Source organism: Microcaecilia unicolor, chromosome 14 (genome assembly GCF_901765095.1).
Source record: "Microcaecilia unicolor chromosome 14, aMicUni1.1, whole genome shotgun sequence".
NCBI lineage: Eukaryota > Metazoa > Chordata > Amphibia > Gymnophiona > Siphonopidae > Microcaecilia > Microcaecilia unicolor.
In genome coordinates this window covers 10,327,518-10,345,013 of record NC_044044.1, presented here as the reverse complement: position 1 = coordinate 10,345,013, position 17,496 = coordinate 10,327,518, and the positions used below count along the sequence as shown (strand labels likewise).

Here is a 17,496-nt window from a genome sequence, read left to right as displayed (position 1 = left end):
AAAGTGACTCACCCTATGCAGTTTATTTTGGATTTTCCTGTGCAAATCTTACTGCTCAATATAATACGGGTTTTAGCGTAGAAAACTCTGCAATAAGACCATCATACTGAAGAGTAGCACAGTTGGCATGCAAAAAGTAGACTGGCAGAATCAGAAATTTATTTATTTATTTGCTGCATTTGTACCCCACATTTTCCCACCTATTTGCAGGCTCAATGTGGCTTACACTATGTTGCAAAAGGTATAATCATAAATAGAGTAAGAGGTATGGTCTAATTTAACATATTACTGTGTAAGAAATTAGGTAGATAGGTCAGTAGAATTATTTACATAACACAAAATAAAACAGGTACGATATAATGACCAATAGTGATAATGTGATTAACATAATCAAATTAGAAGGGATCAGTATTAGTTGGTTTAGATGTAGAATGGAATCAAGTCATTAAGGGGGATTTTTATTGTAAGTCTCTTTGAACAGGTGCGTCTTCAATAACTTCCGAAGGTTGTCAAGTCATGCGTTGTTTTTATAGCATTCGGTAGTTTATTCCATGATTTTGTGCAGAGGTATGTGAAGGTAGATGCGTGTAGTGATTTGTATTTGAGTCCTCTACAATTGGGGTAGTGGAGGTTTAAGAAAGTACGTGATGAACTTTTGATGTTTCGTGCAGGTAAGTCAATTAGGTCTGACATGTATGATAGAACTTCTCCATGGATGATTTTATGGGTTAAGGTGTAAACCTTGAATGCAATTCAATCTTTTAGTGGAAGCCAATGTAATTTTTCTCTGAGGGGTTTGGCACTCTCATACTTCGCCTTTCCGAATATGAGTCTAGCTGCGGTATTTTGGGCAGTTGGAGTTTCTTAATGGTTTTTTTTCTTTGCATCCTGCGAAAATGGAATTACAGTAATCCAAGTGGCTCAGTACTAGCGATTGCACTCGTTTGCGGAATACTTCCCTTGGGAAAAAAGGTTTCACTCTTTTCAGCTTCCACATAGCAAAAAACATTTTCTTTGTTACATTCTTTGCACGGCAATCAAGGGTGAGATTTCGATCAATAGTAACACCCAGGAGTTTTAAGTTATTCACAATAGAGAGAGTGTGGCATGATGTATTAATATTGGCATAATTAGTCTTCTTAAACTGCGATGATAAGATAAGACATTGAGTCTTTTCTGCATTGCTCCCCATGTAAAAAAAACACCACCAAACTTTGGTGCATCTTTTTACATTCCTTTTAGTACTGAATCTTTACTACAGCCTAAGATTCTAGTGGGAAAGCAAAAATAGTCAACTGAAGTGAAGTGCAACACTTCACCTCAAATGACCCTGGGCTAGTAAGGTCTCTGGTGGTCCAAGTAATCTCAATGCCATCTACTACACATGTGACACACCTGTGCCCTCTCCAAAATATCCTGAAGTTGGCCCCAAAGCCCTCCACTCCCCTTCCCCTGAAGAAATATCTGGTTGCTCGAGGGCTCAGAACACTGCTCTACTCACCCACCCAAACCAAACTTTTGGCTGGAAAGCAGAAGCAATGCCCACTTACTTCTGCCTTTGGCAATGCCATCTAAGAAAATGACCCCAGTATGGCGTACACCCTTATTTGGTAGCCTGATCCCTTGCACTAAGTTCCAAGGAGATTTTATGACAGGAGAGAGCATAGTGTCAAAAAGCTGAAGCTAGTTCCCCCAGCAGCCGCCATCTTGGTTTGTCCAAAACATGCTGGTTTGTGCAGCATATGAATGTACACAGAGGAACCGTCAGCAGGCACAGAAGACAATTATTGGAAAAACTAAACTGCCCTTAACAGGGACACATTGGGTCTGAAGAGCTGGTGGGTCTTCACCCATTCAAGACTCTTTCGCGTCAATTGGGGTAGCCGCATTTCCCTTCTCTTCTCTTTCCAAGACAAAGAAGCAGAGCAGCACCCAAGAAGGTTTTATGTCATAAAACCTCCTTGCTGGCACCACACACCCTTTTATAAAACAAGTTCGGAGGTTTATGGAGGAAAAACACTCCTGCTCAACTGCCCAACTTGCCTTCCATTATTGCTGGGAGGAGAGATCCCGCACCCATGCTCTCTTTCCCAGGAGGTTTAATAAAACCTTGTTTTCAAGAGCATTTACTATTGTTTTAGACAAATCAATATGGCAGCAAGCTCCGCCCACTGGTTTCAGCCCATATAATGGGCAAGATAGGCTCATTCTGTCTCCTGTCATAAAACCTCCTTGCTAAGTTCTCATGTACCACTAGGGGTCAGGTGCTGCCATTTTTCAAAATAGTGGTGTAACAGAATGTCTTGAGATCACAGGGGTGCTGCAGCTTTGGCTGAGGGCCTGCTTGGGCTAGCAGTGCACTGGTTCAGGGTGCCCAGGATAGGGATGTCTGGGCCTAATAGCCTCTTCAAAGGGAGGATGTGTTTTTCTTTCTCCTTTATAGTCAGTGCGTGTTTGGATCCTAAATACCTGTGGTCCTCTCAAAACTCTATTAGATAAACCATTAATAAGGAGAAGGTGGCAGGCACATTTGAGAGCTGGGTATTCTCAAAATGGGCCTAAATGGTGAATAGCCCAGAACAGAAACAATAAATTAGCATTCATTTCTCATAGTGTAGATAGAGAGGAGCTAACATTCTGCTTGCGGAGGGAGCGGAGCTGTTGAATCAGAAGAAATGGAAGGTTGACAATGAATTTAGAAGGAGACTAGATGCTCTAATTATTGGATTTTGGGTGGATGCATGTTGTTGAGGTAATCTGAGGCCATCCATAGACTGTGGCAGACAATTAGCTGAAAATATTGGCCTAATATTTTTCAGTTGAATGAATCACAACCAGTTAAGAAGCTGGCAGAGGGATGACTGAGGACTTATAATGTTGAATGGTTAAGGATGGACACCGAATTATGAGAAAAATTGGTTGGGCCATTATTAGGTTTTAATGGAAAAAGGGGGTCCTCGGTGGTTTGATGGGAGTCAATGGAACAATGTTGTAGTGTGGGGTAGAGAGGGGGGCTGATATGGATGGGTGGGTGTGGTATGGGAAAGGTTTCATCTGGGTGAAGTTGGGACAAAGTAATGGATGTTTGGATAGACAAGTGATTTGTGTAAAGGATTTAGTTTATCATTCATTTGTTGGATTGGTTTTAGGAACTGAATCTACAATATTAATATATTTTGAATATATAGTGTGGGTTGATATATTTTATTGTTGGCTACTCCTCTTTTCTAAACCATTTGGTTTATAAAAGCAGCATATAAATTAATAAATGAAAAGGATAACTACATGTTCATCTCTGTCTTCCCAGTTTCTATCTGACAAATCTTTGTGTAAATGTGAGAGGAAATCCGCCAACAAGCGGAGAACTCAAACGCCCCACGGTAAAAACAATAGTGTAAAAAAAGTGGGAGAGCGACCAAGGATACCAGAAACTGGAGAATGTTCATTAATAAACAATTTTATTGAGTATTTGAAGACTCGAATGATTTGCTGAATACCAATGTTCGACAAGGGGAGCGGATTCAATCTTCCGTTTAATGCAACTCCTATGTTCAATAATGCGGGTCTTTACTGCTCTAAGGGTTTTACCAACATATAACATGGGACAGGGGCAAATAATAATATAGATTACAGATGAAGTGGTGCAATCTGAGGTATGGTTTAATTTGAATGATTTCTTGGTTTTTGGATGAATAAAATTGATGGTTTCGATGCAGTGAATACAAATACTGCAATGCCCACATTTTCGGAATCCAAGTGGTGGTGAAACTATAGTGACATCTGGTAACGTAGAAGAACATCTTGTGCCTTCTACGTTACCGGATGTCACTACAGTTTCACCACCACTTGGATTCCGAAAATGTGGGCATTGCAGTATTTGTATTCACTGCATTGAAACCATCAATTTTATTCATCCAAAAACCAAGAAATCATTCAAATTAAACCATACCTCAGATTGCACCACTTCATCTGTAATCTATATTATTATTTGCCCCATCCCATGTTATATGTTGGTAAAACCCTTAGAGCAGTAAAGACCCGCATTATTGAACATAGGAGTTGCATTAAACGGAAGATTGAATCCGCTCCCCTTGTCGAACATTGGTATTCAGCAAATCATTCGAGTCTTCAAATACTCAATAAAATTGTTTATTAACGAACATCCTCCAGTTTCTGGTATCCTCGGTCGCTCTCCCACTTTTTTTACACTAAATCTTTGTGTAATCCACATTGAGCCTCCTGTGTGATAATTGGGTTACATAAGTGCACTATTGTATTGTATGGTCAGAGATGGAATATGATAAATGAGCTTGGGAAGACTGTTCCAGGCATATAAACCATGCAGCTGAGTTTTGAATAGACTGTACTGGGGTTAGATTGGGGAGGGGAGAAGATAGAGTAGATAAGGGTCTTAACAGTGGATTCAGAAGGGACAGAGTGGATTTTGGTATTACAAAGAAAGAAATGACACATTTTAGCAGTTTTTTGGATGTATACAGAGAAGGATCCTTGTTTTGTCAGTAACTACCCAGGGCAGGCAAGGAATAAAAGAGAAGACATCCAAAAATCAACCTCCCCAAAATATATTCAGGTCTGTTTAGGATATCTAGGTTTACAAACTTGCCTTGGACATTCCAAGGCTTCCTTCATCTTCCCTGGTACTGCCAACCTGTGAAAGTAACCCTAACTCTTTCTGTCCTTGCAGGTGGGGTTTTGCACTCCTAGGGTCTGCATCCTATCTTTAACTAAGTCTCTTCTTCCAGAAGTCACCAGTGATACCTTTGATAAGGAGTCCTTCTTATCAGCCCGTGGACTCACCATTGGCTACTGGGCCAAGGAAAGCATGAATGAAGCAGGAGCCCAAAGAGCTCAGGATAAACGCTCCTGGTACCCAAAAGGTATGTAACTTTCATTCTCTTGTATTATGTTGGGTATTCCTTAGACAATTGCTCTCAATCCAGTTCTCTGATTTTGAAGATATTCTCCACACTGATGGAAGAGATACACTCAAATGCACTGCCTCCATTGTATGTATTTAATGTATGTTCATTGTGAAAAAAAATCAGTATTAACATAGTCAGAATAAGAATTGCAAGTTTTTATAAAATACCCTGCGGATATCCTAAGAACCTAGTTGGCTGCAGAGTCACCACAACAATTTTGAAAACCAATGATATAGAGGGAGTAAGGCCTCATGTACTCCAGGTCCTCAAGAATAGGCTGATATAGTCCTGGTTTCACATACCCCCTCCCCCCTCCATAATTGCATGTTAGGATTTATTTTGCCAGTGTCTTTAAGTCTTAGCATGCACTGGGATAAAACCAGTCTGCCTCTACTGATCTATAATTATATGGTTTCCTTAAGATAAAGACCTGGTAACTTTTTCTAAGACCTATGTAACTGGTTGGTGGTAGTGGGCGTTACCATTCTTGTAAAACTGCATTACCTAGTACAACATTTAACAGCTAGTTAAATCAGTCTAACATCCAGTCCAGCATTCATAGAGGAGACACACGTAACTTTGTAAGTTTAAGTGCTTTGAAAATACACCTCTTAGTCTCTTAGCTTCCAACTATTTAATACAGGTAAATACTGAACAAACAACTTACTGTATGCAGAATGTTGAAACAAGAGAAGCAGGTAGAGTCTGTCCGAGTAGTTTCTTCTGATAACTGCATGGCGTGCATGAGAGTGAATGCAGGTAGATGCGGAAGTGAAGAATATTAGATTGTTGAATGTAGTTTGATGAAAAGAGAACAGACTTGCAGGGACAATAAGGGGAAGAGGAGGCTTTCCTGAAGAACTGAGCCAAAATGGAGTTTTTCTCAGGAGAGAGATGCAGAGGACTACCCACAGGGCTAGGGGCTCTGGATTTGACCAATAAGGTCTCAAAGGTTACACCTGACTGAGGTATGAGCAAGGCAGGTCTCAAGAAGACGAGAGAGAAGGGTCACATATAACTTTAAATCTATAGAAGTAAAAGTTATAGGACTAAGGCCGGAAGCAGCTTACATTAGTGATAGGCTGTTAGTACAATGCAAACTGAAGGTAAAAATGCATACACATAGGCCTATTAAATGGTCACCGGAATTTTTTCTGTTCCCTAAAAAAACCCCTGTCCTTACTACATCTCAATCCCTTTTGGTTCGTCATGCTATGGCGGCTGCAAGGGTTACCTTGGGCGCTCATTGGAAGTCTCCTCAGGTTCCTTCTTTGGAGAAATGGTTAAATAAGCTGTGGTACATTCGTGAAATGGAGAGGCTTTGGGCCTTGCGTTATAAAAAACTTTGTCCAAGTGGGAAGTCATTTGGGAACCCTTTATGTCTCACTGAGTGCTGAGAACCTGTGGTGGGGGGGGAATGTTTCTTTCTTCTTTTTCTTAAGGGGGGGGGTTCCAGCAACGATAAGCCTTGTTATAAAACTCACAAGTACTTTGTTTGCTAACTGCATGACCTTGAGAGTCTCTTGGGGTTTGTATTGAAGTGTATGGCTTTATTATAGAGCTTTGTTAGCCAGTGTTGATGGCTTTGCAAACTTTGCTTTTGTATTGTCTCTCATAAATTTAATAAAGACTTCTATAAATTTTTTTAAAATGCACACTCAGATATAGGGCAGCCACTCTTCATCTGGTATCTGTTGATACCACTGTTATTAAATATTACAAATAAACATATTAAACACATGCAAAGTCTAGGATACAAAGTCATAGTATCTCAGGTGTTCCATGACTTCTTCATGCCGCAGAATCTGGACTAAAGTACAAATAGTGGACAACACAAAGAGAAAGAGTCTCTGAACCCAGGTCCTTCTGCAATGGACAACGGTCCATAAAGTTCATGTGTCTTCCTGGGGCACAGGGATTATTGCTTCTGAATAAGGATCTTGTGTGTTGAACTTCCTAGATAGTACCTGATTTTCACTGATGAACCACAATCTTGTAGCTTTGACAGATTCTTCTGTGAAGTGTTGGCCATGGTGCCTGACTTGCTTGTGGTGGCAGCACACAAACAGGGTAGAGATGTGGTATCAACCTGGGATGATCAGAGGGTTTCTTTCATCCTTATCTAGTTAAATGTGGGGGACCCAGCTGCCAACACTTAGCTGGCTGTTGTCATCACTGAAAGTGTTCACCTTCCAAATAGGGCTGTCTTTGCGAGTATTTTTCCCTTTGTTGATGCACTTGAGCTGCTCTGCATATATTTCCCATTCCCGCCTCTTCTCTTGTAGTTATGAGGTGTCCCATTCACTTGTGATTACTGAAAATTCTCTCAACAAGGATCTTCCTTGTATGGTACTGGTGCCATGAGCCCCTAATGGGTCACTGTAGACAAAACACCTTGATGGCTATACGTCCCAACTTAAACAGAGACTGCACTGCAGTGGAAGTGTATTTACTCTCAAGTCTAAGCTCTTCAAATCTTAGCATGGTCCTCTGAGCAGAATGCTTTTGTTACTTTGGCACTGTTGAATGCTATCTTGTGGAGTCTCTGGTTGGCTTCTACTAACATTGCCTTTGTCCTTTTCAGCAGGTCAACCACTTCTGCTTTAGTGGGTAGAAACTTTAATCCATCATCCACATGAAAGTTTCTTTTCTCAAAATGCTGGGCATCTGTGCTATACTCCTCTTCTCCTTACTGTGCTGTTCTTCTGAGTCCATAGGTTGTCACTGCCGGTGATGGACTGTTGCCAAATATGTGGAATCACATATTGTATTTGACTATTTCATTGTTGATGTCATCATTGTAGAACCTCAAATAAATTTCTGTAGTCTTCATGGACAACAAAACAGTAAAACAAAATTATCAGCTGATATACCAATGGGCTGTTTTGTGAAGAAGATTAAACTCCCCAGTTGGCTATTGGTCAGGTCAGGCCCAGCAAGGAGCACATTGTTCAGTGAGGTTCCTTGGAACTGAGCACTGGAATCGAACATGATTCAAATTTGACCTTATGTATGGCAATTGGCAAGCATACCTTCATGAAGATTACGAAGTGCTGTCTTCTCTCTGGCTTCCTTTTCAAAATTCTTTCCAGGGAGGCAAGCTATGAAAGAATATGATTTATTACACCTCATCTTAAAGAGATTTGCCTAGATCTTTGACTTGGATTGATGGAATCTTATTTATGAAGATCTGAAGAATTTATATAAGTTTGTTTTGTTATGTAGCTGTGATTGTGATTTGATGTTTTTATGTATGTTCTGCTGAACTCCGTTCTAGGACAGGGCAGATTAGAAATAATAGCTTCTAATTTTAATTTTAATTCTAATGTTGGGGAATCAAGGTCTGAGTGTGCAGAATGGAAAAGATGGCACTCTGTTCTTAGATTTATCTTTAAAGAATTCTTTGTTCATAATTCTCAGGAATTCTTTGCTTCCATGGAGAGAAAAGGGCTTATCATCATCCTTTGTGACCTGAAACATTGAGCTTCTCAGATATTTTCCTAAGTCTGTTGAAGATGTGACCTGGTAGGTTGGTAGGTCATGACTTAGTTCCTTGCAGTTGAGAGCTTCCTTTGAGTATAGGTTAGGGCATGACACTTCTAAACTGCTGTTTCTCCTAACTTAGGGTTCAACGTTGTGTACAGTTAAAAAGGAAAATACAAAGTGAACATGAATAACAATAGAAATTCAACATATTAGTCCAACATAATTAATCAAGAGAAAATTAATTCTCATTCAAATAAATGTGTTTTAAGCTTCTTGCGAAAAATCAGATAGTTCAGCTCAACTTGAATAACCCATGGAAGAGCTTTCCATTCAGGAATAGCAATTGTCAATTGACATTGGTATTGCATCTATCCACTCATTTTTCTCCCTGTTGTCTTGATGACTCCTATGCATTTTTTGAGACTGTAGGGAGAGTAGGACTCTGACCTTGCTGAAGACTTGCTGCTTTGCTTGTCTATGATGACATACATCTTGAATGCCTTCTCAGGTTGCCCTTTGGGATATATTTTGGCTAAGCATACCTTGGTATAGGACTTACCTGTTACAGTTTCCTTCATGCACCTTTTTGCATTTTGCATTAACCTCAGATGCTAGTATTTGTCTTTCCTCAATCTCCCCACCATGGCTCGACTCAGGGGCTCAGGTTTCATATCATCTTGGTATAGGGCATTGTCATGCTGTTCACTGCTACATTCTATGCATTTGATTTGAAAAATAGCAGCATTTGTAGCAGATTCTGTACTTTTATTTTTAGCAATTCTTTGCATTCTTTCAAGGGTTTCTCCCTAAACCCACAACATTTCCTCAAAGGATGAGGTGTCTTGTCTGTGGTGGTAGCAAGATCAGAGGGTGTCGAAGTTGTCTTGTGCACCAATATGGGTTTCCTGATATTGCTGGACTTCTTTGCTTGCCTTTCAGTTTGGAAATAGCTGGCTGTGTTTGCTTCTGGAACATCAAGTAAGAAGCTGGGATCATTTCCAGATCTTGAATAAATCTTGAGAAGAGTATGAAGGGAGGGAAATTCTCATGGTTGCCTCTTTTTCTTCTCTGTGCCATTTGAGGCCCACTTCTCTCATAGCTCATATGGCACGTTTTCTGTGATGGGCCTTATGCCAAAGCAAAACAGCATTTGTCAGCCTCTACTTTTGCTGTTTTGCTTTGACTTTCCGTGGAGGCTCCTCCTGTCTTCTTGGATTTGTTATGGGCCTTATGCCGACATGTCCAAGCAGCAGAGCCCTGGGAGATGCAGATCGACTTTGGCTGCCTCCAGTTCTAAGTGCAAATCTCCCAGTTCTTGCAGCTTATGATTTTTTTTATTTGATAATTTTGGAAAGTGTTCAATTTTTTCAAACAGTACATTCTCAATTGCTTCTGGGCTGCCATAGTATTATTCAGATCTTCTCTACATTTCAGCTAATCTCTGAGGGGTTATTTAAATATGAATGCTTTAGTCCTTTCATGTGTTCTTTAGATCCAATCACCGGCCATCTCAGTATCGGGTTTATCTCTTCCTTTAGAATGAGCTTTATTTCTTCTATGGCATCCTTGAAATCAGCTTTCAATACCCTGTAGTTCTCAGGACAGTCATTGAACTTGGTAAGCCCTATGTTCATGAAGACAAATCAAATACTTGGCTAGCTCTGATCTATATGATGCCTCAGTCTGAATGGCAGGAAGTATTTGCAGGCAATTGAGGCAAGGCCTGTCTCGTTGCTGCTTGTCTGCTTTGCTGTCTTCAAACATAGGGGTGTGTTTGCTTAGGTGTATTCGACATATGCATGAGGTACATGGTTAATGCCCTTGGGGATGCCAACTTCCCAGATCTGTCTTGCATCCAGTCCCTGTAGGGCACCAAAATGTGCAGCTGAGATGAAGTATCTTCCTTGCTGCGAGTACCTGGAGTGCGAGCATGTGGATCACTGTGATAGCAATTAGCATCCATGGCATGGTGCACATTTGGTTGCCTTTTCTCAAGCCTGGTAGATACTGGTGCAGAAGAATGTATTTTCTCAGCATCTGAGAACTCTCCTGTCAGATTGCATATACACACTGATGTGCTCTAAGATCTGGACTAGAACATAGCCTTGGAAGATCCTGTGCAGCACACTAAAAACTATGTGACTAAGCTGACTCTCCAAGTCACAATGCCTTGAAACAGCTTCAAGGGCCTTGGCTTGGTCTACATCAACAGCCGCCTCCCAGTCTTGCTGCAGCAGCTTCAAAGTAATATCCAGTTCAGCCTTGGTGTGTGCCCTCTGTTCCTCTTCTTCTAGTCTAATCCTTTCTAGCTTTAAAGTGGCCTCATGGTAAATATTCAACTATGACAGTCAGCACTGTAAGTCCGCTAGTGGCATTGTGCCTAGGATATTCAATGTTAGACCAACATTGAATATCTGGTTTTATGCTGTTGGCTATCCTTTACCTGGTTAAGTGCGATATTCGGCACTTAACCACCTATGTGAAACCGGATAAAGATAGGACTGAGTTTTATGCAGTCTGATTTGTTCAGGTATTCTAGGCAGATAAGTGCTGAATATTGGAACGTTGCTGTATAAGTGCTGACTTTGCCCCCAACTGCCCACACAATCGTCAGCTACAGCTTTAGCGATTAGTGCTGATACACAGAAACACTAATCGGTTAAGAGCCACACACAATCGTCAGCTACAGCTTTAGTGATTAGTGCTGATACACAGAAACACTAATCGGTTAAGAGCCACTAAATATCAGCAGATAGTCCATCATATGTGATTTAACTGGCAAGAGCCTCCCCTGGCTAGTTAAACTGCTTTGAATATCAACCCCTTGTTGGATAAAAGTGGCACATGCCTTTGCTGCTTCTGCCTCAGCACACAATTTAGCAGCAGTTGCACTTTTTGTCCTTTAGATTGTAAGCTCCTTTGAGCAGGGACTGTCCTTCTTTGTTAATTGTACAGCGCTGCGCAAACCTGGTAGCGCTTTAGAAATGTTAAATAGTAGTAGTAGTAGACTGATTTGAGTGTACTTACTTGAAAACTGTAATGTATGCTTAGAGGCTTAGGAATATTGAGATATATTGACTTTCAAGGATTGCGTTCTATCATTTGTCTGTTTTACGATACGTTACCATATTCTTGTGCTTCTAGTCCCTGCTGTCTTGAAGGTCTCTTTCTGCTAGGCTTCCCTCAGTGTTAGCTTCAATTAGAAAGTTCTAATAGTCTTCTGACTTTTGTTGGTAATGCTCATAACTAGGCTGTAATTGTGTTATGTGGAGGCCACCATCTGTCTCCACTGGAAATAAACTGAATATGTCTTTCTCTACCTTGTGCCAGAGTCTGTTCAGATTAGAAAGGAGTTTCTTCTGATCTGCCTGATAATTTTCCCATACCTTAGTAGTCAGTTTACAGGTTCTCCTGGACTTAACACACTTTATTTCATGCTGAGACAGATCAAGATTCTCAAATACTGTATTTAGATTTTCTTTTGCCTTAATTTTGTATATTTACTTCAGTAGCCAAGCTTGTATTAATCCGATGGCTTTTAACAGAGAGTCAATAGCTTTACAGTGAATGTGCAGTTTCCTTATAAGAACATAAGAATAGCCATAATGAGTCAGACTAATGGCCCATCTAGCCCAGTATCCTGTTTCCAACAGTGGCCAATCCAGGTCACAAGTACCTGATAGAAACCCAAATATTAGCAACATTCCATGCTACCAATCCCACGGCATGTCTATCTCAATAACATAGACTTTTCCTCCAGGAACTTGTCCAAACCTTTTTTAAACCCAGATACTCTAACCGCTGTTACCACATCCTCCGAGAGTCTCTCCGCTATGGCCTTATCTTCCCTTTTACTCCTTTATGATCTAACGGTCCCACAGATTCCCTTGCAGGCTTTCTGCTTCTGATGTACCTGGAAAAGTTGTTACTGCGAGTTTTTGCCTCTGTGACAAGTTTCTCTTCATATTCTCTTTTTATTTATTTATTGGGATTTATTAACCACTTTTATGAAGAGATTCACCCAAGGTGGTGTACAGCAGGTATAGTTTAACATAAAACTTACAATTCTGTTAACAGCATAACAATAGTAAAATGACCCAAGGTAAATGCGGTAAACTTGAAAACAGCAGATTGAAACTTAAAAATAGGACTACTGGGAAACAGGATCAAAAATATACACATTTAATAGCACTGAAAATGAAATAACAGAAATACGATATGATGTCAACATAATACTAATGAAACATCTAATAAGCACACATTAGAACATTCAAATAACATTGCTATGATACGAATGCTTTTCTACAATACAGCTTACCATATAGCTGAGGTGCCAAGTGCAGATATATAGATGGGGACAAGATGTGTGGTACAGAGTCAGTTGGGATACATAGAGGGGTGGCTAAACTCAAGGCAAGTTCTATACACAGTTAAACAAGATATAAGGAACTGATCTAAGTTACAGTATGTGTTGCAAGCTAGTCCAGGTGCAGAATGAGTGTATAGTCAGTCACTTTATATATTAAAGGCTTGGAAGAAGAGCCAGCCTTTCACCTGCTTCCTTAAGTAGAGGTAGTCTTGAATTATTGTACCAGAATCTATGCGGGATGCAAAGAACAAATCATAAAGAAACTTCAAACTGCCCAAAACACAGCAGCACGGCTTATATATTGTAAAGCGGATCCTCTTCCCTCAGCGATTGCAGCTCTCCATACCTGAAGAACCCCTTTCAGTACTGCTCCTTTCTCCCTCAGAACAAGGAAGCCTTTTATTACCTAGGAGGGCCTTCCCTCAGTTGTGGCACCAAAACACAAAAACAAAGCACGGTTATCATTCACCTTTCTCACTCAGGTTAGTTTCCCAGTCCAGGCTTCCACCGCTGCTTCCTCTCCCTCCCTCCTGGGGAAGAGTGGCAGCCAATAAAAAAAAAATACCTTGTTCAGTGTAGCGGGGTTTGCCAAAACACAGCTCACTTTTAGCCAAGCTTTACCCCACTGCTCAGTTTAGCCCGGCTTTCAAAACACAGTTCAGTTCTAGCCAAGCTGGTAAAAAAAACACAGCTCAGTTTAGTCAGGCTTTCCAAAACACAGTTCAGTTCTAGCCAAGCTTCAGAACACAGCTCAGTTTAGCCAGGCTTTCAAAACACAGTTCAGTTCTAGCCAAGCTTTCCAAAACACTGCTCAATTTAGCCAGGCTTTCAAAAAACACAGTTCAGTTCTAGCCAAGCTTCAAAACACAGCTCCGTTTAGCCAGGCTTTCAAAACACAGTTCCGTTCTAGCCAGGCTTTCAAAATACAGTTCAGTTCCAGCCAAGCTTCAAAACACAGCTCAGTTTAGCCAGGTTTTCCGAAACACAGTTCAGTTCTAGCCAAGCTTCAAATCACAGCTCAGTTTAGCTAGGCTTTCAAAACACAGTTCAGTAATGGCTTTGCGCGGGCTCAAAGCCTAGGGTCCCACCCTCTTGGTCAGTCACACTCCTACCTGACCTCCTCCCGCTTGACCCGGCTTGGCCCCGCTACTTCCTTGGCTTTCGCTGAGCCAGAGCCGAAAAGTCCATCGGCTCTTCCAGGGTGTTCTCTGGTTCAGTCAACTCCATAGGGCAAGGCTCACTCTCTGCCTCCTTCTCCTCAGGAGCCCAATCCATATTCTCCTCGCCCCGCCCTTCTCCCAGCTGCTCACCCTTTCTTTCATTAAAGCTCTTTTGTGGCTCTTCTTTCTCCACCCACCTGTTCCACCACCTCTTCCACCAGGTTGGAGAATCAGCCTTATTCCTTCCCCTGCGGCCCTCCTCTGGAGACTCCTGGGAATGCACATAGTTTCTCTTATCCCCGGTCTCCCTTGGGGCATGCTGGGAGTTGTAGTTTTTTATTTCTAGTTTTTTCCTGGGGAATGCCTGCCTATAACAGGGGTATTCTGGCCTATCCCAGGGTTCCTTTGGGGCCTGTCCTACATACTCTTTACAATATGGAAAAACACGTTTTGACAGAGCCAAACCACTCCGAGAAAAACTGCACTGGCTTCCAATTAAGGAACGTATCGCATTCAAAATTTGCACGAGAGTTCACAAAATCATCTACGGCGAGGCACCGGGATACATGACAGACCTCATCAACCTACCACCCAGAAACACCATAAAATCAGCACGATCATACCTAAACTTCCATTACCCAAGCAGCAAAGGACTCAAATACAAATCCACCTATGCTTCCAACTTTTCCTACTTGAGCGCACAATTGTGGAACTCACTACCAAAAGTAGTATAAACCACACTCGACCACATGAATTTCCGGAAAGCACTAAAAACAGAACTGTTCAGAACATAAAACACCGACCCAACATAAAAAACCTGGAAATCTGCGACAACTTAACCAAAGATCGTAACGGACTTATCCTAACTCTTCCTTTCCCTCTCTAAGTTCTCCCCAATTATCTTTACCATACATGTATCTCACTCTACCATAATATCACCTTGATATTAATCGCAACTTGTATTTGTTCATACCAAAATCGGTTAATGCCGATTACGGTACCATGTAAGCCACATTGAGCCTGCAAAAAGGTGGGAAAATGTGGGATACAAATGCAACAAATAAATAATTATATGTAGCCCCTCTGGGAGTCAATTCCAGAACATGTGGGCTACTCCCAGGGCCGCCGAGAGACTAGGCCAGGTCCGGGGCAAGGCCACCCCGCCCCCTGTCACTCACCCCGCCGCTGCAGTCTACGGTCTAACCTGCCTGCCTCCACGGCTCCGGGCCCCCTGCATTCAAGGCAGCAGTCGCAGGTCGCCTCTCTTCTGGCCTTCCCTCCCTGTGTCCCACCCTTGTCTGATGTAACTTCCGGTTTCCGCGAGGGCGGGACACAGGGAGGGAAGGCCTGAAGGGAAGCGATCAGCGACTGCCGCTTCGAATGCAGGGGGCCCGGAGCTGAGAAGGCAGGCAGGTGAGACCGGGAACTGCAGCGCTGGCGGCCTGACCCCTTGGAGGCTTGGGCCCGGGGAATTTTGTCCCCTCTGCCCCCCCCCCCCCCCCTCTAGGCAGCCCTGGCTACTCCTGAGATGGCTCACTGTCGGGTATCATATTGTACGATTTCTTTTAATGAGGGACAGGTAGTGATGATCCTTGAGAGGCCCTTAGTGGTCTCAAAGGTGTGTAAAGAGCTAATATTCTTTAAGTACTCTGGCCCATTTTGTCTGAGAGCCTTGAAAATCACACATATATTAAATTTAGCCCTGTAAGGTACTTGTAGCCAGTGTAGGTTTTGCAGGAAGGGTATGATATGGTCACGCTGTTTGCAGCCTTCTATCAGTCGTGTTGCAGCATTCTGAATTAGTTGGAGCAGATGCAAATTCTTTTTGCTTTGACCAGTGTATAGGGGCACTACAGTAGTCTAGTTGTGAATGTTATCATGGCATGGACCACTGTGGTCAGACTCGTCTTTCCAATATATGAAGAGAGATTTCATAGCTGCCATAGGTGATAGAGACAATTTTTAAAGGTTGTTTGAATTTGCAGGATCAGAGTGAGTGACGAGTCTAGCAGTATCTCAAGATTCCTGACCTGTGATTTTAGGAGGAGTTCATACTTCCCAACAGGTATTTTGAAGTCAAGTATTTGCCCACTTGTGTTAGGTACCCAAAGAATCTCTGTTTTGCTTGGCTTCAGGCAGAGTTTGTTGTTATTTTGCCCATTCCTGAGTTGCAGCTAGGCACATTGGAGCCAACTCTGTGGGTGCTTGAGCACCCCCAATATTGAGAAAATTCCTTGTATGTGTCCAGGGAGGGGTCATTTCCATTGGGCTTAGCACCCCCAATAATTTTGAAAAGTTGGCTCCTATGGTTAGGCACATAGTCAGTTTACTCAAGCTGTGGGTAGATGTGGTTCAATGGGTATGAGTAGTTGCACATCATCAGCACAGATGTAGAATTTTGGGTCCATTGACCGAAGCAGCTCAGCTAGAGGCTTGAGGTAGATATTAAATAAAATGGGAGACAGTATGGATCCCCGTGGCACCCCACAGTTCAGTGCCCAAGGTAATGATGTGCCGTTGCAGAACAGAACTAATTGTTGTCTGTCTGACAAATAGGATTTGAACCATGTAAATACTGTGCCACCGATACCTCTTTCTGCCAGTCATGTAAGCATGATAGTATGATCCACAGTGTTGAAAGCTGCTAAGAAATCCAGCAATACTAGTATAGAGGCAGATCCCCTGTCACGGTTTCTGTTCAGATCATCAAGAAGGGACACAAGAACTGTCACTGTACCGTACCAGATTGACATGGGTCTAGCCAATTACTTTCAATTAGCTAGTCGTTGAGTTGAATGCAGACTGTCTTTTCTATAAGTTTTGCCAGGAAAGGAATGTTAGAGACTGGTCCATAGTTTTACAGCTTTTCCTGGTCAAGCTTCTTTATCAGAGCTTTGCATCTAATTCACCAGCTTCTTATTTTCATCATCTGAGTTCTTTTTCCATTCTTTGAAGGACATTCTTTTGGCTCTAATAATCTCTTTCACTTCAGTTTTTAACCATGCTGGCTGTTTTCTCTTCTTTCCACTTGTGTCCAACATTCATAGAGGAAACTTAATCTTTAACTTTCCAGCTAGCTAATACAAGTAGGTAATGAGCAAACAACTTATTGCATGCAGGATATTAAAACGAGAACAGAGATTGAGTCTATCTGAATAGTTTCTTCTAATAACGGTACAACTTCCAGTTATATGCTGAAGTGATGACAACTGGATCGTTGAATATAGATCTGGTGATCGTTGAATATAGAACAGGGGTGGTAAAGGAAAGATGAGTGTCAAGTGACCTTGCCTGACGAACTGAGGAAATATGGAGATTTTTCTCCGTAGGTGGAAGGATGCAGAGGACTACCCACAGGGCTAAGGGCTCTGGAATTGACCAATAACTGAGGTATGAGAAAGGCAGGTCTCGAGGCTGGAGAGAAGGGATCACATGCAACATTTAACCTACAGAAGGTTACAGGACTACTAGGAAAAAGCTTACATAAGCCATAGGCTGAAAGTACAATGCAAACTGACAGTAAACATGCACACACAGA

At 41.9% G+C, this 17,496-nt stretch overlaps 1 protein-coding gene across 1 annotated transcript in view; it reads left to right on the top strand.

The window, feature by feature from the left end:
- The window catches only part of ZMYND15 (zinc finger MYND-type containing 15), a 92,354-nt gene that overhangs the window by 24,741 nt on the left and 50,117 nt on the right, over positions 1-17,496 (top strand). The window contains exon 5 of the mRNA XM_030187919.1: positions 4,764-4,898. Within this exon, the coding sequence (XP_030043779.1) occupies positions 4,764-4,898 (135 nt within the window). The remainder of the gene's footprint in view (positions 1-4,763; positions 4,899-17,496) is intronic.